A 25585-nucleotide genomic window follows, 5' to 3' on the forward strand; every position below is an offset into this window, starting at 1 on the left:
CAGATACCGAAGTTGTCCAAGTGTGTTAGACCAGGGCCCCGTTTCATAAAAAGTTGATATGATAACAACTCTTGCTGGAATGTCAATTGTCATGGTAACGACATGAATGCAGCTTCCTGATTGGATGTTGCTATAGGAAGTTGTCATTCCAGCAAGAGTTGACATCCTAACATCTTTTATGAAACGGGGCCCAGTTAGACCTTCGTGAAGTGTAGGCGTGATCCTCAACCGTGAAGAATTATGTTTGCTGCCATCTCTTGGTCTGGGCATTTCATTTTCTCTCTCTCCGCTCACCACCTCGTCCCCCCCCCCCCCCCCACCTTGATTGTTATGTCTCCATTATTCTTTGTGTTGTTGTGTTCCCCCCTTTTTTTTTCTTGTTCCTCTTTCCTTTCTCTCCTCCCCTCGCTCTATCTTCTCTCCCCTGTACAACAATGCTGGTTGTGTGGTCTTGTTTCGGACTCTCCATCAGGGGTTAAGAAATCCTGACGTAACATCCAAAAAGATGTCAATAAAATAATTATAATGTAGACTCTTGTGACACAACCTTGAGTGTAAGAAGGTCGGATGAAACAACAATGTCGAATTCTTGTCACTGTGACACGTGATATCCTGCAGCAATATTTACTTGAAAAATAGATTCTGATCATGCAAAGACTTTATTATCATCATTTTTTTTCTGCAGTCTCATTTCATTTTATTTATTTGTTTTCATTTTCAACAGGAAATATACATGTACAGAACATATCATGCTTTTCAAATTCATGAAATTCTTCCGTCGAGAGATTTTTATGCAACTGATTGACAAATTGCCCTACATCGACGTAAATAAGCACTGAATTGATCAGTGTTTTAGTAGTAGTCATGATAAAAGAAATCATGGGCTACACTTACTGTCGGGCGGGACCTCTGTGGTCTAGTGGAGATGACGCCTGTCCGGGAAAAAGGAGGTCGTAGGTTCGAATCCTGCTCCAGTACGTTCACCCATGCTTTCTTTTATCATGGCTACTACTAAAACATTGATCAGTTCAGTGCTTATTTACGTCGATGTAGGGCATTTTGTCAATCAGTTGCATATCATGCTTTAAAAAAAAAAGAAGCAATATAGCTTTTCTGAATATAGCAAAATATGGTAAAATCGCACATTGGTTGTGAAGCCAAGATGCGTATTTACTAAATAATGTTGATAATGGAGAAAAAGTTGATAAGCTGAGCTTGTAATACGCAATCCCCTCAGAGGCAATTATTAGTGAGGTACTGCGAAATGTTGGCTACAAAGAAACGTTTATATTTGGTGACCGCAAGCAGTTGTTTTGAGTCTCACGGCACGCTTACTTCCCAAGTTTGCGTCTATTATCTTGAAATTTTCCCTCTTTATGTATGGTATATCCCCTCCCTCATTCTCATTATAGCACTTTCTGTCAATGTATAGGCCCCTTGCATTTTGTGGGTGATGTTCGTTTAAACCCGGCAGGTTCATTATTCCGAAAGTTCGTAATAAGTCCGAAACACACAAATTCCCTATACATACACTCATGTTCGTTAATCCGAAAATGAAATAGGGTTCATTACTCCCAATAATTTTGGAGTTGTTCCGGAGGGCCGTTAATCCGAGGTGAAATAGGGTTTGTATTCCAAAGGTTCAGTAGTCCGAAAATGAAAAGACAGTACGCAAAAATGTACATTCGGAATAACAGAACCTTATTTCGTTTTCAGATGAACGAGCCTTCGGAATAACGAACTTTTTTTTGTTCGTTTTCAGACTATTTGCTCATTTATCTGTTTCTATCCATCTCAAATTAGCTATTATGGGTTACTTTTCAATCTTGAAATCAAATAGAACGTAAAGTTTTATGAAATGTGGAATATGAAATAATGAAGTTTAACCCCCCAAAAAATGCATAACACCCATTGTACAAAATGCAAACATGAATGAGATACCACGCGCGCACACACACACACACACACACACACGCCCTCACCCATTACATAAATAGCACACATGCACATACGATACACACCCACACACTCAAGACTTACACTACGTGCATTTCCACATTATACCGTGGTTATCTGCACTCATTTGTCATAACTCTGAAAGTTTAAAGGCATTATTTACCATTTCCACATGAAAAAAAAAAACAGCTTTACTGCTTCAAAATAGTTCTGAAATGTGACTTAGGGATAGAAACAACCAATGTAAAAACGTTAATCACTGTAATCAATGTTAAGTATTGTTAAACATAAAAAATGTGAACAATATAGTTATGATAGAATTGTTTCTTAAATAAACCGTTTACAGTTATGGGTTACTGAGAAAAATAGTGATATCTCCTTATATTTTAGGCTTTACTGCGAAAATTTTATATGGTAGGATGTTTTGTGATACACCTGGGCCCCATTTCGTAAAAGATGTTAGGATGGCAACTCTTGCTGGAACGACAGCTTCCCACAGCAACAGCCAATCAGGAAGATGGATTCTTGTCGTTACCATGACAATTGCCATTCCAGCAAGAGTTGTTATACATATCATTATCAACTTTTAGTGAAATGGGACCCTGACCTACACAATGTGCATCAAATGTGATAACTCGAGCATTTTCTAAATTACTGCTCCCAATAGTAAACAGTACCTTTAAACTGCATGTAATAAACTAAAGACAATTAGAAACTTAACACCTTTTTTTGTAACCGAAGCAGACATCGCTGCTGATTATTTTCCTCGTCCATTAGATTAAGATAAGTTTCAGAATTTGTTCCTATAACGGTAAGTTGCTTCCTGTTCTAGATTTACTATTTCACCCAAAAGTACCAAACACAGGTGAATGCACACACGCTCACACACATAGGCGTAGCCAGGATTTTTTAGAGGGGGGTGTTTAAGATTAGATCTATTCTTTATTTTAACTGAAAATAATTGATTGACAGGAGAAGCAGGAACGCTTTGGAAGCATGGTGGAGAGAGGGGGTGGGAAGCGGGAAGAAGCTCAAAGGAGTTTTGCCGATAAACATGAAAAATGGTAATAATAACGATAATAATAATGACAATAACAATTATGATAATAATGTGAATTCAATCAATTCATCGTTTATTGTCCATATGGGAATTTGTTCTCTTTACATGTAACTCAATGGAAATAACATATTCAGAAGATACAGAGACATGTAGACATAAAAATAAAACATGCAAATATATGAAAGGAAAAGGAAATGTCAGATTTAATTATTTCATATTATCTATCTTAACTATTTCTGTCATTCTGTTTAGTATTATCATTATCATTATTATTATTATCATTCTTATTATCATCATAATCATTTTTATTATGATTATTATTATTATTATCAATCATTATCGTTATTATTATTGTATTGTATTGTGTTCGCAGTGATCTCATCTGAAATTTCATTAATTTACTTCTCTTTTTTCACGGTATAGAAGTGTGATTTCGTCACCAAAATTCACTATAAGCCTATAAGATAATTCCATCACCTAAGCTATCAGCCGCAAGCTATCAGCCGAATATGACTGTTTGGGCACTTCGCTTGCCGTCCGTAACCATTCTGCGAGCGAGCGACCACAAGAAACTTTATTTTCTTTAAAACGTAGATTCGTCATCAAAATACAATAATTGATTTTTATTAAGTACATCTTCATGCCGCATTCGAATATAGTTACCCAAGTATTATGGTATTCAGGCATGGCAGATCACGCTAATGGAAACCATCTTGTTCCTAGATTTTACGAGCGATAAAAAATTGGAATTTTGTATACTGAGAACAGGGGGGCATTTCATGAAGGAACTTGTCCGATAAAATATCTGACAAGTCAATTATATCCGACAAGTTTTGAGAAATTCTTAAGTCTGATTGGCTGATTTCTCTGAACTTGTCGGATATAATTGACTTGTCGGGCATTTTATCCGACAAGTTCCTTCATGAAACGCCCCCAGGTTCTAGTGTATTGTTTCTCCATTCTCATGATGGTGTATATTTTATCGGCATCTTCCGTTCTCATAGTGGGTATGATAGGAATAGGCTATTGGTCACAGGCCATTATCCACTGAAATTCATCTATTTTAGGTCAACCTTCACCCGATTCCTTGCAGTTATATTATATACTAAAATTCTTTATAAGTAAAAGAATAATATGACATTAGATAGAGACACAAGATACAAACCAATTCCCTTTTATAAGAATAGTAACTATCAATATAACCTGCATTGCTTAAGATACTTAAAATGCGAGTGAGCGAAGGTAGCGAACGCTTCCGGGTATTTCTCTTCCATTTTCTTTTTGTTTGCTCTTCTTTCCTTTCTCTTTCCTTTTCTTTTCCTTTCTTTTCCTTTCCTACTTTCGTAAATGTTTTGTTGGGTTTTTGACCAGCCAATTTGAGGGGACATGTGCCCCCCATGCCCCTTCCCGTAGTTATGCCAATGCGACTCATGGGCAATATGAACTACAAGGGCCGTCCAAGGTGGCAAACCCACGCCTCTACAGTGCCATAGCCCTGTTGTTATGAAGGAAATTTATCTTGATTCTTTTTCTTACGAGTTACATTGAATTTTGCTTTAACTTATAGATGTAATGTAGTATCCCAGGAAGTCACTGGGTTAAACATGGTTGGAGTGGTTGAATGCAACTGATTGACAAATCGCCCTTCTCAACATGTATAAACACCGATTACTCAGTGTGTTTTGAGTAAGCCATGATATATATCAAAAAAAAAACATCATGGGCTTTACATACTCGGATGGGAATCGAACAAACGACCTCCTGATTACTAGACAGGCGTCATATCCACTAGACTACCGAGCTTTCGCCCGATAGCCAGTGTTGGTCCGAATCCCTTGATAGCAGCGAGTACTGCATATTTTTATTCAAATTAATAACTCGACGCAAGGATCATTAATTTAAAAAGAGCCAAATTAATTCAGACATAGCAGAATGATACAATAAGGCAACAGCTTGCCCAGGTAACCCACAATGCGTGTTTTTTTGCCCGTACCTTTCTTGCGGAGGCCACGTCCGCCACGTTTTTTTTTATGAAAACGGAGGGAGTGGCAACCGCCGGAAGGGAGTACGTCAACGCACGTCGGCCGTACGGTTGCGCAAGGTGTAAGTACGTGGCCCGGACGCTGTTTACGTGCAAAAACGTGGGCAAAATTTAAGATCCGTACGTGGGGAGTACCGATTCCGTACGGATTTTGGAACACGCAGACACGTCTTGGCACTTTTAGTGCATAAGGATCTTTCGCTTCGATTGATCGAGCTGCGTGAGGCGCGTGCTCTCTACGGTCAACTCACTGACACCGGGCGTCTTTTACATTTTTTCGTAAAAGACGCACGGTGTCAATTCGTTGTGCGCTCGTTGGCTGTAGAGAGCACGCGCATCATCCATACGGGGAGTGAATCCGTGGTCCAAACACATAACGGAATGTGATACAATCCACTGCGCAGTCATTTTTTTCCTTATGGATTATGGAATGACGGTGTGAAACGACAAATTACTGGCAGCAACATCAGGAGAATTGCATAACAATTAAATGAATGCGAGCGAGCGGAGCGAGCGAGCTTGAAAATTTTGACATTTTACAGTCCCCAAACTGCCGTTTGTAGCTATACTTTTTCGCTTTGGAAATTAAGTGGGCGCACCGGACGCAACTGCTGGCAATTACTGGCAACGACATCAGGAGAATGACATAACAATTATATGCGAGCGAGCGAAGCGAGCGAGCTTGAAAATTTTGACATTTTACAGTCCCCAAAGTATAGCGATATTTTTTCGCTTTGGAAATTAAGGGGGCGCACCGGGCGCAACTGCTGGCAATTACTGGCAGCGACATCAGGAGAATGACATAACGATTATATGCGAGCGAGCGAAGCGAGCGAGCTTGAAAATTTTAACATTTTACAGTCTCAAAACTGCCGGTTGTAGCTATATTTTTTCGCTTTGGAAATTAAGGGGGCGCAACGGGTGCAACTGCTGGCAATTACTGGCAGCAACATCGGGAGAATGGCATCACGATTAATGCGAGCGAGCGGAGCGAGCGAGCATGAAAATTTTGACATTTTACTGTCCCCCAAACTGCCGTTTGTGTAGCTATATTTTTTCGCTCTGGAAATTAGGGGGCGCACCGGACGCAACTGCTGGCAATTACTGGCAGCGACATCAAGAGAATGACATAACGATTATTATGCGAGCGAGCGAAGCGAGCGAGCTTGAAAATTTTGACATTTTACAGTCCCAAAACGGCCGGTTGTAGCTATATTTTTTCGCTTTGGAAATTAAGGGGGGGGGGGGGCACCGGGTGCAACTGCTGGCAATTACTGGCAGCAACATTAGGAGAATAACATCAAAATTATGCGAGCGAGCGCAGAGAGTGAGCCTGCAAATTTTGACATTTTACAGTCCCAAAACTGCCGTTTGTGTAGCTGTATTTTTTTCACTTTGGAAATTAAGGGGGGGGGGGCGCACCGGGCGCAACTGCTGGCAATTACTGGTACCAACATCAGCAGAATGGCATAGCGATTAAATGCGAGTGAGCTTGAAAATCTTGATATTTTACAGTCCCAAAACTGCCGTTTGTAGCTATACTTTTTTGGCTTTGGAAATTAAGGGGGGGGGGTGCAACGGGCGCAACTGCTGTCAATAACTGGCAGTGACATCAGGAGAATAGCATAACAACTAAATGTGAGCGAGCGGAGCGAGTGAGCTTGAAAATTTTGACATTTTTCAGTCTCAAAACTGCCGTTTGTAGCTATACTTTATAATAAGGGGGGCGCACCGGGCGCAACTGCTGGCAATTACTGGCAGCAACATCAGGAGAATGGCATAGCGATTAAATGCGATCGAGCGGACCGAGTGAGCTTGAAAATTTTGACATTCATTTGCAGTCCAAAAACTGCCTTTTGTAGCTATATTTTTACGCTTTGGAAATTGAGAGGGGGGGCGGATCCGCCACTGGTAGTCAATGGTGTCGGTTTATGTTCATGATTTGGGGAGGTATGACCAGCGAGGGGACGTCGAAGTGACCAAATGGGGGAAGGATATCCAAAATCTGCACTTTAGAACATCCTCTAATATTATTGTTCGTGTTTGTGTGTGTGTGTGTTTGATATACATGAAAAAGTTAGGAAATAGCCCAGGTCAAGTCTTATTATTGGCAATGCAAGGCATTTTGATATAGACTAGTATGTAAAGCAACACTGCAAAATTATTAATGATCTAGCTTTGATATATACGAAGCGTAAGGTACAAAGGTGTACATTCTACATCACATTGCGCAACGTTACAGCGACTCTTTTTGCCGTTCGGATGTTCTGAGTACACTGCGGACATCCTGCTTATATTCAGAATGCCAACCAGGAATCAAGTTGAATCGCAATATTTTGTCGGCTCCGGACTTTTTGCACAATGTTTCATGTTATATACCTCTTTAATTATGGTTAAAAGAAATCTTAGAAAAATATCTTATTTCTTGATAACCCTTTCATGTCGATTTCAAAAGCAGTTTAGTAACCCTTGAATTACCATTTTGGTAAATTTTTTATTCTTTTTTTACGAGCGGATGCGGGGGGGGGGGGGAAGCTTGGCGCCCCCCCCCCCCCCCCCCCACACACACACACACACTTAACAGGGATCGAATGTAACACTGTTTTGCATGAAATATAAAGTATGAGGGAAGTGGCAGCAAAAATATGAAGACTTTTTGTTTTTGTTTTTGTTTTTTTTTTCTTTTGCTTGTCAGCCGACTTTTGGCGGAAAATCAGACCTTGGAAAGAACGAGGAATTTTTGTTGTTGTTTCTCTTATCTTTTGATTTTCTTTCTTCTTGACTGACAGGTGATTTTGACCCCCCCCCCCCCCCCTTTAAAAACGTAGCATAGCCCTGAATAATGCCCAAATATATTCAGTGAAATGGTAATATGGATCTCCATTTCTTTGTATGTAATAACGTACCGGTATTATCTTCCTGTAGGTATTGTATTTTTCTATTTTCTTGATTTAAGTCAATAAAGCAATCATCCCAGAGGCATCGTTCTGTAATGATGGTGGGTGGGGGAGGGACTTGGAGTTGGAATATCTGTGCGAGGGAGCGGAGCGACCGAATGGGGGGAGGGTGTGGGAGGGGGATACCCCCCTCTCAGACGAGGAAGATTTTGCATTTTCAGACCTGAAATTAAGCGATCTGGTGCACACTTTTGGTGAAATTTTGGATTTACATGTTTACAATGTATAGGCCTATACTATTTGACGTTGTCAACGTCTGGGTCATACCTTATGTCGATATTACTGTCTTTGCGAGCGAGCGAAGGGAGCGAGCGCTTGAGAAAATTATGTATGCATTATCCTACAAGACTATTCAGCTCTGTTACCTGTCAGGAGGCGGGCGTACGAACGTCATGCAATATGCCAAAATTGATGCAATCACATTTCTGCTTCCTCCATTTTTTCCCTCAAATTTCGGGGGGGGGGGATGATTGTACAGGCCATCCCCCCTCCTCCATTTCGGGGGGGGGGGGGATATATCCCCCCCCCCCCATCCCCCCGGGATTTACGCCCATGGTGTGTGTGTGTGGGGGGGGGGGCAATGCACGGTGCAATGTGCGTCCCTCAAGAACATACATGCATCCCCCAGTAATATTGGAGGTGTTCAAAAAGGGGGCATTAAATGCAAATAATTTGATATTAAATGATATTAGACATAAAGTGCAAAATCTTAGTCGATACCTAGTTGAATCATTACAAAAAATCTTTCATTGCAACAACTTCCCATTTTCGTCTTGCACATCCAGATGCACTGCATTTGCGAATAAAATATTCCCACACCAGACACTACAGAACAGAACTAACTTAGGTCTGCTGATACTGGCACGTCATGACAGGGCTGTTAGGAGTGTCGATCGTGGAAAAATTAGGAACTTTTAGTTTTGTGCGCCTCCGCCAAAAAAAAAAAAGGAAGAAAAGAAAAAACCCCGGATATGAATGGGTCTGATAATTATATTATCAAAACTCATTCAAATTATTGCATATCATTTTATCTTCAAAATTTGTGATCAAATCATGAGACAGAGTACTAGTAGCTTAACTTTGGAGGAATAAAATTTATTCACTTTCCGGAAATGGAAGTGGCAGCTAAAGGTTTTTGTTTTTATATTAGTCTTAATAGTCTGGATCCCCCCCCCCCCCACACACACACACACAAATTAGCTTAAATTAACTTCAATTATTAAGAACAAAAAATCAGGAAGTTGATAATCTGGCAAAAAGCCGAAAGTTTCAGCTCCCCTCCCCTCCGCCGGCGAAATTGTGCTCGTATAACCAATGTTACTACTAGTAATAAATGTATGAAGCATCAGTATAGTTAAGACTTAAGACCCCAATTTCATGAATTACTTTTACAAAAGATAATGGAGAGGGGAAGACCGGATAGATCGCCGTTTTTGGTGTATCGCCTGCCATGCTATGAAAAAGGGCGCAAAACAGCATTGGATAAGTATTAGTAACCGACGCATTTTGTGTATAAACAAATGGGAGAACCTGACCCAGACTACACCCGTATAGCCAGGGGGACGATGGGTGTGGTCGCCCCCAAAACGCAAAAACAAAAGGAAAAGAAAAAACATGAAGAAAAAAAGGAGTAAAAAAGACAAAAAGGTGAGGAAAAGAAAGAAGAGAAGAAGTAGAAACGTCGATGCTTCGATAATACACAAAGCGCGTCACAGAATCGGTATAGCATGCATTGCACACACATAATGTTATGCATCATACACAATTTACGGTACCGCGTACGGTATAATACCGGTAAACGGTGAACATTATGCGCAATGTGTCTTCGCGATTCGGCCAGAAAGCAAAGCAGGGAAGAGAAAGAGAGAGAAAGAAAATGAACGCAAAAGAAAGGAAAGGCGGAATTCAAAACGGAAATAAAAGCGGTAAAGACAGCTTTTGTTTCATTCTTTAATATCTAAACATTGTTGAAGAGGGGTGTTGAACAGCTCAAACACCTCCCTTTTGCCCAAGGGAGGTGTTTGAACACCTCAAACACCCCCATTTTTGCAAAGGGGGGTGTTTGAACACCCAAAACACCCCCCCTCGCTACGCCCTTGCTCACACATACACACGACCACACACAAGCACAGTACACGTGCAAACACACATCTTTGCGCCTGTTACCGCAATGAGTCTAAACACAAACAATGCAACGGGTGGATGGTTCTGAATCGTAATCATGACATTTATTCAAGCAAATGAGATAAAATGGCATTCGCAACTACAAAACAGGTCTGTCGCGATAATTCTGATAAAAATTCTTCATTCTCAGCAAGCGAAATCAATAACTGCATTGAAAGTGGCGATATTATTTCAGTTCCTGTTGCTGTATGGTCACACTGAATCCATTAGCAGGCCATCCTAAAATATATATTTCATTCATTTGCTTATTCATTTCATTCATGGTTTTCTGCCATTTTTTTCATGGAAAACTGCAAAGAAAAGTAAAATACGTATTCAAAATGTGTTTTAGATCGTAGTACCAGGTTTTAGCGTGAAATACATGAAATGATTACAATTACTCAATACACAATAGAAATATAATATCATATCTAAATCACTACATATTCAATTAGTTGCACTCCTTTTACACTCTTTAAAAAAAATCAGGAGGTTTATTTGCTTATGGGAATTTGGCAATGAATTCCATAATTCAATGTAAGATATTGACTCTCCTCAAATTAACGGACTAACTGAAAAACTGATGTTAGTACCGTGATTTAATAAAATGAATATTAAAAAAAAAAAACGTGAGACACAATTGTACAGAGTCCATTAAGATATTGTCAAGTTAAGGAAAATGTACGACATATCTTTTAACAAAGCCCGAAGATAGGGAACACAACCGAATAGAATACGTAGAGTTAAACACTCGATCAGTTTAGAAAGGTTATGGATTTTATTATCGAGTATTTGTGAAAATTAAAATGTACAATTGAGAGTTACACAGGTAACTACTGGAGAACGCAAGATTTTGCATGACTCTAGAGTCGAATGGCTTGTTGCTGCCAAAGCGTTTATCTAAAACACCTAAAAAGGGAGTTAATGTCTCAGCTGATTGAAATTACAAACTATATACTATATAAGTAAAATCATCGTAAGCTATAGATCAGAGATGGCATCATTTAACAAATGCTTCCTTCTATGAACTTCATAAATAAGCATCTCGTCGCCGTAGCGTAAATAGATCCTACAAGCACACTTCTTTCATCTGATACAGCAAAATAAAATGGGGATACTATAAATGGCAACAATAGGGAATCCCTAACTTTGGGGGGAAATGGAAGCCTTTCCGTTTATTTATTGAGAATTTTTTTAGGGTGCAGTAAGAAGAACAGCAAATCAGATTGCGAGAGTTACATTAGATAAGAACCAATCTAAGCACTAACTTCGATTTACCGTCCCATGATTAAAAAAAAAAAGTTTCCACGAGTATTGGACTGTCATCGCATATCCTGCTGACAAAATGCTGCTGAAATGAATTGAAATGAGTCCGATAAGCAATGCATAAAGTCCTACATGGAAACAGTTAATGCGACATGAAAATTTATGGAACGCCAGTGTTTGTTCATTTGCTCGTTCGGTTCATAAAGAAGTCATTTATTTCCTCAGCAGAAAATCATTCATATCAGAATGTTTTCGTTACATGAGGAAAGCATCGTACTCTAAAAACAAATTACATGTACATGCTACTAACAAACGGTCCCAGCGGTGACATCGAAAGTCTGGTAGATTTACTTGAAGAATATACATATTTATAAATGAGGGAAAGCTATGCGCATACTATATAGGAAAAAAGACAGAAACACAGACACTCTCTGCATTGATGCAGGAGATATCCTCAAACACCCTGTACGTACATTTTGCGACATATTTTACACACAATTACGGCTTGATATAATTTTCAGAGATGAGTCATTATCAGCAAACCCAATTATCAATTGTTTTCCTTTTTATTTTTTTTTTAGACGGGCCAGAAGGTTGCAATTTAAAACATAACTGATTTCCAGGAAGCATAAAAGCAAAAGCTGTTGTTTTCGTCGTCGTCGTCGTCGTCGTCGTTGTTGTTGTTGTTGTTGTTGTTGTTGTTGTTATTGTCGTCGTGGTCATCGTCGTCGTCGTCGTCGTCGTTGTTGTTGTTGTTTGTGGGGGTATATTTTATTCTTTGTTTTTTTTTCTCTTTCTAATTTCGATATCGTCTCTTTTGTACAGAAATACCCCCTACAAGAATATCTTGTCAGAAAGTAAGAAAATCTTACTTCCCCACATTTCGAGCTTAATCTTTAATCAAACGTACCCTTAAATTCAGGTCCTGACATCATGGATAATTATGATACATGCCTATTGAACATGATTGATATACTGTATCTCATTTAACGCTGGCCTTCAAACAAGGCTTTGGGGTTGAGCATTATGTAGAAAAGACTGACTATGAGGCTTCCCTTAGCTGATAACTTTGCTATTTTAGTCGTTTCTTTAAATGTTTAGCCCAGTACGCTTGTCAAAAGGCTAATGGGCCATGTTATCATCCAGTTGACGAAATTTGTATGTACATCGGACAGGATTGAGGTAACTGTAAGCATGAGTCCACAGTAGGGGACCAAAAAAGCAAAACATCAAAACTATAGTGACGTGTAGATCGCACCACTTTGGTTACGCCAGTTAAGTTACGTAACGCGAAAACTATACAGTTACTTGACATTTCCAGTCAACAACGGTCAGCGCAAGATACAGTATCACATTAAATTCCCGGATGTGAATAGGCGTGTGTGCTTTGCGAGTCAGGTGGTCGTTACGCGTAAAAAGAAAATAAACGGGTGGCATACGCCATACGGGACATAGGCGTACCAAGAGCGGAAAAGAGGGAAAAATAGTAATGATTAATGACTTGGTTTCAGATGATACCGTGTTACCTATCGCATATTTAAGAATACATTTTTACGCCTATACTGTTTCACTTTCCAACATGCGATCTTTCATGTTCGTCATCGCTGTTTATCGTTAAAGGGCGCGTTTCTTTCTGTGACTCTATACACACAACACTTGATGTATTCAAGTGTGTGATTTTTTTTTTCTTTTTGCAAGAAAACGTAAGAAAATTAATGGAAAGGGACCTGAGGGGGGTGTTCCCGCTCCATTTTTTTAATTCTATGCACTAAGCAAGCACTTTGAGTGACAGGAATGAATAGCAATTCTTCTAGCTCTACCTTCGCGACGCAAGCATTGCACACAGTTGACCCAACAAATATTTACACATGTCGGCCCTTCCAATTTTGATCAGATCCTTAATTACATGGTATTGAAGGAAAGGAGGGCACGCCCTGCCATAATTTTTGTTATCTTGTTTTATTTTGATTTGTTTGTTAGCTGAAGTGATGTTGGCATTAATGATTGTTGTAAAATGGTGACACGGATCCTCCCAGTGAAATGATTGGACCGAAGGTCGAGTGTATAGAGATGACCAAGCATTAACTAGGCGAAGCAAAATACAATGTAGACATTCCCAACTGCCGGTCATTAATAACTTACTTATACAGTTAGTTAGCTATAATTTGAACTTTGAGTGGAGACCGTGACATCTCGACCTATAACGATTCGCCAACAAAGTGCCACTGTGTAACATCAATTGATGTTAATCCATGTCGCCATTTTACAGGAGAAACTAATCATGCTCAAAATACGATGAGGGCTTAATACCCATCGGGCCCGTACACCCCAAACACGTTCTCACCGATGTACATTGTGTTGTATAAACATGAACATTATTGTTTTCATAATTGAAAACACATAGTTTGTTCTTGTTACAATTTCAATACAATGCACATGAAAATCTAGCGTCCATGATAGATGGTGCCACACACGGGGCATATCTTGTGTCTTGACATGAGGCAGCAAATGATCCCGAACGGGAAAAAGAAGATGGCGCAAAGGATGCCAAAGGGAGTGAACTGCTCCTGCAGGTTTCCCATCTTGCAGTTTGGGCACTGGTCGATGAAGGCGACCATGGTGGTCGCCGGCGGCGCTTGGTGAGTCGTCACCGTAATCGTCTGAGGAGGCGGCGCCACGGCCATCTGCTGCTGCAGGTGCGGCGGCGGTGGCTGCATGGGCATGTCAACTCCCGGTTGCTGGGGCGGGTAGACACCGGCTGCGAATGTGTTTGTGTAGAAATGCAAAAGAATAAACACCAGTGTGATATCATCTTAAACACTTTTCTGGATATTTTCTTTGGGTGTCGTAACCTTTAAAAAAAAAACATGCTGGTCTGATATAATGTCATTTTCGTTGGCGGATGTTAATTATGATCACAGTGTTTGTCCGAATCCTAACTTCAAAACACTGCCCTCACATTTTGCAGCTAGCTTTGCAGTGGCTTATAAATCATCTTAATAGACCTATCTTATTGCATGGTTGTGTTTCCTAACGAGCACGATGTTCATATCATTTTCAAATGTGTTTTGATGTCAGTAATTTCCTTTGACAAAAGCCGACCGCGTATTGGTGAAAATAAGCGATATTTGTTCTTTCATATTTCAGGCATAATTTAAGATAATTCATTGAATTCCTGACATTATGTAAATCATCTCGATACTCTTGAATTACCAAGTAATGAGGGTAATGTACAAAAAAATATTTATCGTCCAAAAGTTTAACACTCCAGCTTTGCTAAAAAGAGCAAGTGATCCTCTCTTTTTGCCCTTTTTTCTGGTGCAGAATATTGTTAAAGACCGTCTGAGAAAGGCCAAATTTTCTGTTACCTGATGTAATGGCTTCTACTATTGAAAAACTTAAGTTGATAGTGTACTCTAATTTATTGACAATGTATTTCCTTCCAAAATACGAAATCCGAGTTTTATGACGAACTGAACTCCGCTGGACTAAATTTCATTATAAGATTAGTTATACACTCCATGGGTGTCATTATCTTTGACCGTTCTAGCTTAAGTCATGCATTGTCACGACATTGCAGGATATTTATTTGAGGGCTTCTGTTGTCAGTTTATAAAACACATTGCTGCTCTAACATGTCTAAAACCACACTGCCAGATGTAGGTGAATACCCTGCCACGCAAAACGGTGTAACTATACAGATGTGTTTTCCCAAATTGATAATCAAGATATGGTATGTATATAGTTTGTTTAATACACAGCTATACTTTGGTCGAACGCTCACTCAACGTCACTTGAGATTTATCAATAAATATTCTATCAGTCAATATAACAAGCTCTTTTGGGTTTGCTAGTTAAAGTGTCATCGACTCAAGTTGATAATCCCTAACAATAGGTTATTGATAATGCCATCATTTTTTTTTTTTTGGAGATCCGTTCAAGATGATATTTCCAGACCAAAGTTCGCAACCGTATCTATTGTATTGCATTGTATACTACTATACCTGTATTATGAAAAATTGATTGAAAACATTTCTCAAATCTTCAACTTTGAATTACGTGTACACTTGCATAATAGTGAAATTCAATGAGCGAAATATTTGATATGTTTGAGCTTTGACAGTGGCCGGGTTTTTATGATGATCCTCTGAAAATACGCTGATATTTAAGTCTGCGGTGGTCAACGACCATCCCAAATAAACTGGTTATGACGTAATGCTCGGGGAACACGTTCACTTTTTTTGAAGTACAACTTGTACTCAAGGCAAATTTATTAGTATAATACGTGACGTTCATAACTACGGAGTCACGTCAAATGTGTGACATTTGAAGAGGATAGATGAGGAAAAAAAGCATCAGAAATGATAAGAGGATAAAGGGTATGAAAGGAGGAAGAGGAGGAGAAAGAAAGAGGGAAGAGAGAGGGAAGAAGGATTGGAACATAACAGAGGAAAGTGAGCGAGTGTGAGAGGGGACAAATGACAAAGGGCTGGTAAAGAAAAATAACAAAACAGTATGGGGGGTAGAAATTATTTAAAAGAAATACTTTCTTGTCAACAGGTTATGTATCCTATCAGAGAAGAGATGATTTTACTCACGATTGAATCCTGGAGCTGGCGGAGGGTAGGCCATCTGAGCTGCTACATCTCCGGTTGGTGGGGCGTACGGAGGGGGAGCTCCGTAGTCGGCGGGTTTGTCTTCCGACATAATGGTTGTTAATCCTCTTTAAAAGATTGGGATGAACTACCAGATGCAGTGGCACAAGGCAATGTCCAACCTGGCTCGGAATGCTCTGGGATCGCCTCTGTCTAACGAGGAACCAGTTTTATGAAAAAGAATAATGCAGCACTAATGTCAAATGAACAACTTTTTCATTCAAAAGGGGTACCTCTAATTATATGCTTAATAATGAATATATACAACACACACTAAAAGAGAAATAAATATGTTGTCATCGAGTGGCGTCTAAATCCTTATAAAGTACTGGAAAATCTTTTGTCGCTGGATGAAATGAATCACACGATACAAAGTCCCCGTCCAATAGAAGCGTTAATGGGTTACGTCTCAAGTATATCACCACTTCCTTTGCACACCTGACCGCAACATAAGTAGTTCGTTTCACGTGACCGTCAATAGAGTACTCGATTTTTTTTCTCCTATAGGTGTTTCTTTACATGGTTTTCCCTGTAGGGGTATGTCCTGCTTAACTTCCAAATAATATTCACGAATTAATCGCGATGACCCTGTCTGGAGCAAAGGTAGTTTTCCACCACTGTACGCCTTGATACTGACACACGTTCTCCTTATTGCCCGCACAAGGTGCTATACCAAGAAGCTCCTGCGTTATACCGAATCGAACTGGATGCGGTCTTTCTGCCTCAGTCCAAGGTGGTGACGCAATCGGTTAATCATTAACGGCGTGTTTATGATCAACCACGCTTAATCTCGATATACCGTGTGTCAAAAAAAAAATACAACGGTACGATAACTTTAAAAATAGTAAATTAATCCAAACACAATTTTAGGGTATGAAACTACAACTCATTGCCCACATCTTTCAGAAAAACCCATTCAATTTGCTTCAATTGTCAAAGACAAATGAGGATTTTTGTAGAGCATATATGATCCCTTCCCTCCAAGTTCTGTTGTGTTTACACATTGATATGCACTTCCAAGAGCATTAAAGTGTTAAACTTGGAAGAATCAGACTCATGACATGCTTTACAACAATCCACATTTCTCTGTGACCGCTTGACCAAATTGAATGGGGTTTTCTGCCAAATATAGAGCTAAGATGTTATATTTTATGATGTAGCATTTAGACGGTTTTTAGATTATTGGGTGTTATCAATGCAAAAATCCGATTGTAATTCTTTTTTTTTTTTTCTTCTTTTTTTTTTTTGACATACTGTACCTGAGGCTTGCTATCGGAGACAATTCAGATAGAAAGAGAGGCGGGAACATGATGAACAGACATACGTGTTTTCTATCATTTATATAATCATTACCTCAAGACGAATTGTTAGCGGGTATACTTCCGTGTCTTTTGCTATTATTAATACATGACCGTACGTGTGAAGTAAGTAAGTCACAGAAAGTGAAACTTTCGTCGTTAGGTGTGTGTTTAAATCATGATTGATATTGTCTTCGTAGTAATATTTGTCATTTTTATTTTCACTTCGTCAACAAAGCAACACAATGAGAGCGATGCTGTCACGTCCGCCGCTCGTGACATCATTGGTCCTCAATGTTATTCCACCAAGATGGCGGTGGATGATTTAACCGCAATTGATAACAAACATACCTGTACCACATCACGTAAAGTAGCAGGCTACCCTTCCCTCTCCAGTTTCTTTTTTTTTTCTCTCGCTCCCTCCCTTAGAACCAATCACGAGCATTATAACATTGACACCCACTAAAGACGTTTCAAAGTCCCTTGTTAATTTGAGATATTTGCGATGAAAGCTGCTAATAAAACAATTAAAGAAAATGAAAAGAAAATGTGGGATATTTTTAATCATAACTTCATGAATATTATTCCTTGCTATGTAACAAGTGAGGTACCACTGGGAGGCATTATTTTGTTCTATAATTTATGATGATTCACTTGATTAAAACCTTTTTGAAATGGGACTTAACCCGTTGTCCCATCAATCGATCAAAATTCATATACATACACTCAGCAAAAAAACAAGAAAAAAAAAGGAAAAGTAAATATTTTCACGTGCATATTCTTTACAGAAGATTTTGATAAAAATCGTTGTGTCATATACCATATTAAAGGTGATTTAATTGGCTATCGACCAGGTGGGTTAATACACAGGGAAATTTTACGCATGAGCGAACAGATTCGTTTTTGTCTTCCATGGCACAGAAGTAAAAATTGCAGAATTTGACATTTCGTCATTCATGTGCAAATGTCCTTCAAGATAGCAATGGAAAGACCACTTTAACGTAATGAAAGACATCAATGATTAGCAAAAATAAGTTTTTTCCCCTTGTAATGCCTTTAAATCCCCAAACAAGAACAAAGTGGGAAACTAATGGGGAAAATGAAAATTTTGTGTCCACTCAAATCAAATGACGTAGGGAGAAAGCCGCAAAGGTGGTAAAATGGACAGATTTTTGCTTTGATTTTTCTTGTAATGTGGGAATTTGAATAATCATGAGACAAATTCAAGAACCAGTTATCATTTTGAGTGTGCTTGATTCTAAATAACATTTCAAATTTCTACCATATTTGTTGATATTGCCTCTTCTCTAATGTCATTTGAATTTGGATTTGACAGAAGATTCTTCATTTTCTCCATTATTTGTTGTCTCTCCTTAACTCTGGGGGCTACACAGACATTATAGAGACCAGACCAATGCGTAATTTTTCCAAATTAGTTTTTGTTTTTTATTGTGTTGGATTTGTCTTTTGTTCTCATTGTTATATGGAAGAGCACATACGCGTGAATAAGAACTTGTCCATTTTTGCAATTTTTACTTTTGTGCCTTGGAAGACAAAAACGAACGTGTTCACACGTGCGTAGCGTTTCCCTTTTAATTAACCTATCAGCGTGATAGTCAATTTAATTGCCTTGAACATGGTATATAAACCATAAATTTTTAGCCTAATATTTAGTGAGAAATATGAGCTTGAAAAATGTGGTTGCTTTCTTCTTCTTCTTTTTTTTTTGCTGAGTGTATATATATATATATATATATATATATATATATACATATATTGTAACGTACGTGGGGTGGAATTCGAAGGTCATTTGGCGAAGTGGTCACTCACAGATTCCCACAGGTTGTTTGCTGTGACGATGTGGTTACGTTCATGAAGAGAGATAGAGAAAAGAGCGCCTCTTTATGATATACCTTTTCGATGTTTTTACTCATTGGGTGTACTGGGCGCGACGAATCCGAGAACAGTCGGTACAAAGTTCGTGTTTGGAAACGGACGCGGTTGCCTACTGTCAAAGCTACCACCCTACACATAAATTGGGTACGTGAGACAATGATGTCATCTTTAATGTTTAAAGGAAACCGTGACGTAATACATACATGGATCGATCTATTCATCGAGAACAACAGCGGAGAGGTCAATGGGCCAACGTGTGAATGATCGTCTTTTCTATATTCGTATATAGTTTTGGGGGATTCTTGTTTCATATGAAGTTTCTTCACATCGCTGTACCTTCCTTCTGCATGATATACGAACCAGAGCAAAGCATTTGAAGTATTTGTATAGTAGTAACCGCCGAACTTCAGGGAGAAACAATGAGATACATACCTGTTAAGGGGGATGGTAGATGTGTTACATATTCAAGGAAATGAGGACCTATTCAAAGAAACTGATTCGAGGTCACATAATATATAGACTGCCCTATAATCCTTATATCACGAACAGGAAGAAAGCTTGTCTTGATCAGTGGGACGAACACAAGTACATTCAAATTGTATGCGTGTAGTGCATGTATACCTTGTATGGGTTTTCTTCAATTTGTCTGCCCGCTGAACAAATGACATTTGTAAGATCGCAACTGCTGATCTACATTTTCAACAAACATGTCGGACAAAGGAACATTGTTAAAAGTGTAGATCAGCAGGTGGGATCTTGAAAATTTCATTTGTACAGACGGCAGACAAATTGAAGAAAACCCATACATCATATCTTCGACCCGCTGCTTGATAATCTTTTGCTTTCAGTAGGCCTATTTACCTTTAATTGAAATAGCATAATTGTTGCTGACAGCTAGAGTTGTTTATAGTCCTTCTAAGCAACAACTAATGTATGCAAACTATTTTCCAAGTAATATCTAAATGTATATAAATCAAAGCCATTGAGCATCTTGATAAAAGGTTACGAAAACAAAGATATCTACAAACTCGAATACGTTGCCTAATAATAAATGTAATAATGATAAATAGTCCACTTCGCTACTGTATCAAATGCGAATTCATAAAGAACGTTTATCTCCCTCTCTCTCTCTCTCTCTCTCTCTCTCTCTCTATATATATATATATATATATATATATATATATATATATATAGATATAGATATATAATATGAGAATCTAGCAAATCCTTCATGCCATCTCATATTCCTGTTTGGTTGCAACAAAACACGTGGTTGAGATGAGGGGACGAAGTTATCCACTCACAACTCTGCTATTGTACATGTACATAAGAATATAAAGATCACGTCGACCATGATTTGACTACATCCCCTGTGCTACTAAAAGTTATCGGTGCTAGATTAAATACAAGGCTCTGACGGTTTGATGAGAATGATACAGCGTATTCCTACTCTTATTCCAAGAAATATGGTGAAAATGTATGTACAGGTCATTTGAGTACTTATTCAGATGATGGCATCATTACCAACTCCAGTTTGCACTTGTGGTCGATTTCTCGTTTCAAACATGAGAAAATTTTAGAATTTCATAACTTACCTGCTATGTCCGATTTCAGTGTAACGTTTACCATTCTGTCTGTGTGGCCTCAGTCTAGTTACATAAGCTAGTTTGAATTTGGCGTTACGTGCGGAATACCACTTTAAGCTGGAAATTCCGAGTTCGATTCCTGCCCGAATATAGGCATACATCGTAATTGGGCACGATGATTTACCAAAAAGTGTAATGTGCCTTTGAAGTAGGCTTGCTAGTACTAGGTGAGATTAATAATGATGACAGGGCCCTCTGAAAAAGCAGTGATGCGAGCAATGAAGGGGTTCCCGTCGGTTATAATCATATCATTTCCGTCACCATCGATGGGCAACACATGTTTCATTTTCATTCTCATGGTTCTCTTTATCATACTTGTTGTGTTAACGAAACCTCTTATCAACATGACAGCTTGCATACATAGACACAGAGTCACACAAAACAACAGAAGCACCCTTAGACCTACTTACCCACAACATCATACGGTAATTTATTCTTTGTCATTGCGACAGTAAAATGTTAGATTAGGTACACAGATATGAAATGTTAAAAAAAAAAATGATTTCGAATTTAGAATATGATTATGACAACAAAGGAATTCTGGTTGGGTCTTTGTCGGAGACATGAATGCGACATTGGATTCTACACGTATCGATCACCGTGAATTTATATTTTGGAGTGCTGTAACCTGTGCCCACTGATTTTTACCTCTTAGTGAATCATTAATATGTGCATCACGATTCAGCGGAGATCGAAAACTTGCATGTTAATATTAAGGGACTGTTTATCTAAGCGATCATACTGAAAATACTGTTACAGATGTATTAGTAAATCGTATGAACATTAATTCCATGTTTATTTGTACGACCATTTTTAGTGTCAATATGGTCGTAACACAATTGGGGGCTTGTCCGGGTGAACTATTCTTTGTCACTGCAAAAGTAGGGCCTATATGTCACAGAAGATTAGGTAAATATATCTGAAATAGTGGGAAAAAAAAGGATTTGAATTTGAAATATTATGAAAACCCATGATTCTTGGTTTAGTCCAATACAGAGCCTTTCAACTGTTTAGGACACTCATAAAAGGGGAAAAAGATGAATGCCATTCTTACATGTCTTGCTGTCTTGGTGGTGATGTAAAGTCCAGTTAGAGGACTTTCCTTTTAACTGTTTAAATGTCCGTTCCTTATCTTGTCTTTTAGTATCTATTATGTTCAATTTCTTTGATGTCATGTAAAAGTTCTTACGTCTAATCAATATTTGTTCAATCCCCATAATATAGTCCCATTGTGTAATGTCCACTTCCTTCGACGTGCTATCCATGTCACAATAAATGTCAAATTTCTAGAATTAAACGTCCAATCTTGTCATGTCCTGTTCATGTCAAGTCCAATTCCTATGATATCTACATTGTATTTTCTGCAGCCGGAGGGGGTCCCTCTCCACATACGCATGTCCACCTGCAAAAGGGACCGGCTACCCTCTCGAGCAAGGTCGTGGGTGTGATTTTCGTTGACTATGAGAACGTTCTGTATTTTAGCCCCTTTCAATATTTGCCACCGAGTACTTCTTACAACTAGCTCAGTCGATTCATAAATCACATTTGAATAAATTACATGTGCATAAAAGATCTCTTGGTGTGCTGCATGTACAGTGTACAGTTTACCTTCAATGTTTTGTAAGGCCTGGTGTCCACTGGAGCGCCGAAATGATTTGGTGAGGTTGCGGAACTATGTCATTTCGACTTTCTTTTTGCGTCAGTCATGGAAAAAGTGTGAGAACCATCGTTTCCTGGGACATTACACTATGATCCTCTGCGTAATGACTGCAGGAATACCTGGAAGTGTCCCATGGGAATCAATTCAGAAGGGCATGAACTGGAGCGGAAAATGTCGACGCGTAGCAGATGACACATCCTCTCTTCTGAGGAATAATTTATGAAAGTCTTTTCAGTTTCTTCAGTTGAAAGTACACTTCTGGGTCATTTATCATCAACCTGGATATAATCAAAAATACAATGTACTACAAAAAGCTCACTGTTCCCATCACCCTGCCAATGTTTGTTTATATCCTTAAGTTTTCTTCCTCTCTAAAATCTGCAACATGAAGTTGACAAGAAGTGACAAATCTGATGTTGAATAGCTATCACACCTGTTGTATCATTTGCCCACCTGTATACTCAAATACACAGATCATTCTAGCATCTGTGTGTGTGTACGTGTGTGTGCGTGGGGGGGGGGGGGGGTAAAAGATAAAAGCTGTCAAGATCACATTATCAACTAAAATTCAACTGATGATGAATTCATGGTAAAGGCTACCACACGTCCCACATAACAGGCAAAACGAAGACAAACACAAAATGGTACACATACATCCAGTTTTAATTTTATTCCAATAGGCCTATATGACCAGTATCTCTGATCGATACATTACCAGGCCTGCCAACACACGTCGATGAGGAAGTGTGACATCACAAGTCAAAATATGAATTTCTCTCTACATATTGCACTTTTTCTTTAACAATGAACAATTCAGATATTAAGTACATACAATATATAGCTCTACACAATTTTCTTTGCATAAAAGACACAGACATGAATATGAAACAAAACTTTACGTGTACTTTCTTACATGTTTACGCACATAACAGGAGTCAATCCAGAATTGTAAAATTGTACAGCATGGATACATTACGTGGTATTTGAATCTTTTAACAGATTACTGATGAGAATCAGGTTTGAGATGTCTTCACTATCCCTTATCCCTGTAGGGAATTACAATATCTATGAATAACATGTTAACTCACAGCCACATGCAACTCTCCACTGGACAATCATGTGGTGATATCAGCAAAGGGGGAGCTTGAGGTTGGGTGGCATCCAGGGACTGGGTCGTGAGGCAGCCACAGCGATGGGGCTTACAGGTAGTAAGCGTAATGGCTAGTCATGGTTCTTTATATAAATTATGCTTTATACATTGTTGACAGAATTCAGAGCAATCAGATTATGCATCAGGCTTTGACTTACTTGAACATAACAACATAAACATTAAGTAATGACAATAAAACTTCATGATTCAATGATATGATTTAAACTGGCTCATATACGATTCTCATAATTACATATTAAATCCCTTTCATAGCATGCACTCTTTAAAAAAGAGAAAAACTATACTGCCTGGTTGAGCTTTCTTGGCTTCTGCTCTTTTCTCTTTCTTTTTCTTTTTTTACATAAATTCATGGGAAAACTTTCCTAATGTGCATTATCCTAGATCGAATTCAAGAGTTTGAAGCTATATGAAATTGGCTCTTCCAGTTGAATCTAATTTATGCTGAATTATCTACAGCACCCACAATCAAAGTTGCAACTGTTTCAGGAAAGTGATGTTGCTATTCGTAAAAACATTCAAAAAGAACATTAAAAAAGAGCTCTTAGTGCTTGTGGAAGAACAAAGACAAGTTTTTTTCTGCGATTTTGACCAAATACTTGGCTGAAAGTCAAACATGTGACTCAGTTTTTACTGTTACTATGAAAAACTGAACACAAATGCCCAAATCCTTGAAGGCAATTTCATTCAAATTTGCAGTTTAACTTATATGTATAGGCAAAAACAGTTGCGATAAAGGCATACAATGTACCTTGCATGCATGCCTGATTGCGTGTGTTCAGTGTTGGATGCATATTGCCATATGTCATGTATCACAGACACTTCCATCGTCAAAACTGCATACCAGTAATCCATGGCCTAGTTTTAGATTACCTAATACGTAAATTGCAGCCCATATGATTAAAGCATTAGCGGTAGTTAACCATCTGTGGTAACTTGACAACAGTCCAAGAATTATCGTACATTAATGATTCCTAATGTTTTGTAATACGTGCCCACAGAATAAATATTTGCTGTGCTTGTCATGACTAATTGATATTTATACACACACAGCTTCCTCTAAAAGCAGTTAGTCCTCAGAAGAATGGCATTATGGCGATCCTACAACACTTGTCAGATTAGTGGGGCCTAAAGTAAGTTCACCCTTGTAAGCTTTTTCATACTGTGGAGCTTAGGGTAATTGTATCAAACTTTCAATGCACACTGAGCACCTTCTCCTAAAGAAGGTGCCCTGATGCTCTCAAAGAAAATAGAAAGTAATTCAATGAGTTTGTAATCTATATAAGAAAATTATATACTGTATGTCATCTATGTATATTATATTCCAGTTAAAAGTGAAAGTAGTTTGAACCAGAGAGTGTTCTGGGATCTGTTTCATGAAGTCATCACATAAAAGTCTTTACATAGATCTCAGAATGACCAAAGTTGCTCATATGAAGCTATGCAGACATGTAAAATCCATTTCATGAAGTCTCTCATTAAGTGTGTCTTAAGAGCGAAAAGTCTCTCACAGGATTTTCATGAAACGGAACCATGGGTTGTTCTGATGCCAGTATCCATCGACAGATGCAACTTTGTATGAATTTAAAAGAACTTGCCACATGTGGCCATTACCCACTTTAACATGTGGAATTCTGCACACTTCCAAAATATCACAATGACACCAAAAGAGACATGTATCTTTCATGAACTTGGTCTAAAGTCATCATTTCAAACTAATCTGTGTTGGTCACAGGGAGATCAAAGGAAAATGATTTAGAATTTTTTTTTTTTTTTTTTAATGAATGAGCAGGTCTTAGCACACATTTTTTTCCCCTAA

The 25585-nt window shown here is 38.6% G+C and overlaps 1 protein-coding gene across 1 annotated transcript; it reads right to left on the reverse strand.

Moving 5' to 3' along the window:
* Positions 1–13856: 13856 nt before the first annotated feature.
* Positions 13857–16772, reverse strand: LOC139740783 (uncharacterized). The gene is made up of 2 exons (XM_071651357.1): positions 16042–16772; positions 13857–14201 (listed from the first exon to the last, which is right to left on the reverse strand). The coding sequence occupies exons 1-2, from the start codon at positions 16148–16150 to the stop codon at positions 13888–13890; spliced, it is 423 nt and encodes a 140-aa protein (XP_071507458.1). The 5' UTR covers positions 16151–16772; the 3' UTR covers positions 13857–13887.
* Between the last annotated feature and the right edge of the window lie 8813 nt (positions 16773–25585).

This window comes from Diadema antillarum, unplaced genomic scaffold (genome assembly GCF_040938485.1).
Source record: "Diadema antillarum isolate AM-2024a unplaced genomic scaffold, OU_Dant_1.0 seq00000881_RagTag, whole genome shotgun sequence".
In the NCBI taxonomy this organism is placed as follows: Eukaryota; Metazoa; Echinodermata; class Echinoidea; order Diadematoida; family Diadematidae; genus Diadema; species Diadema antillarum.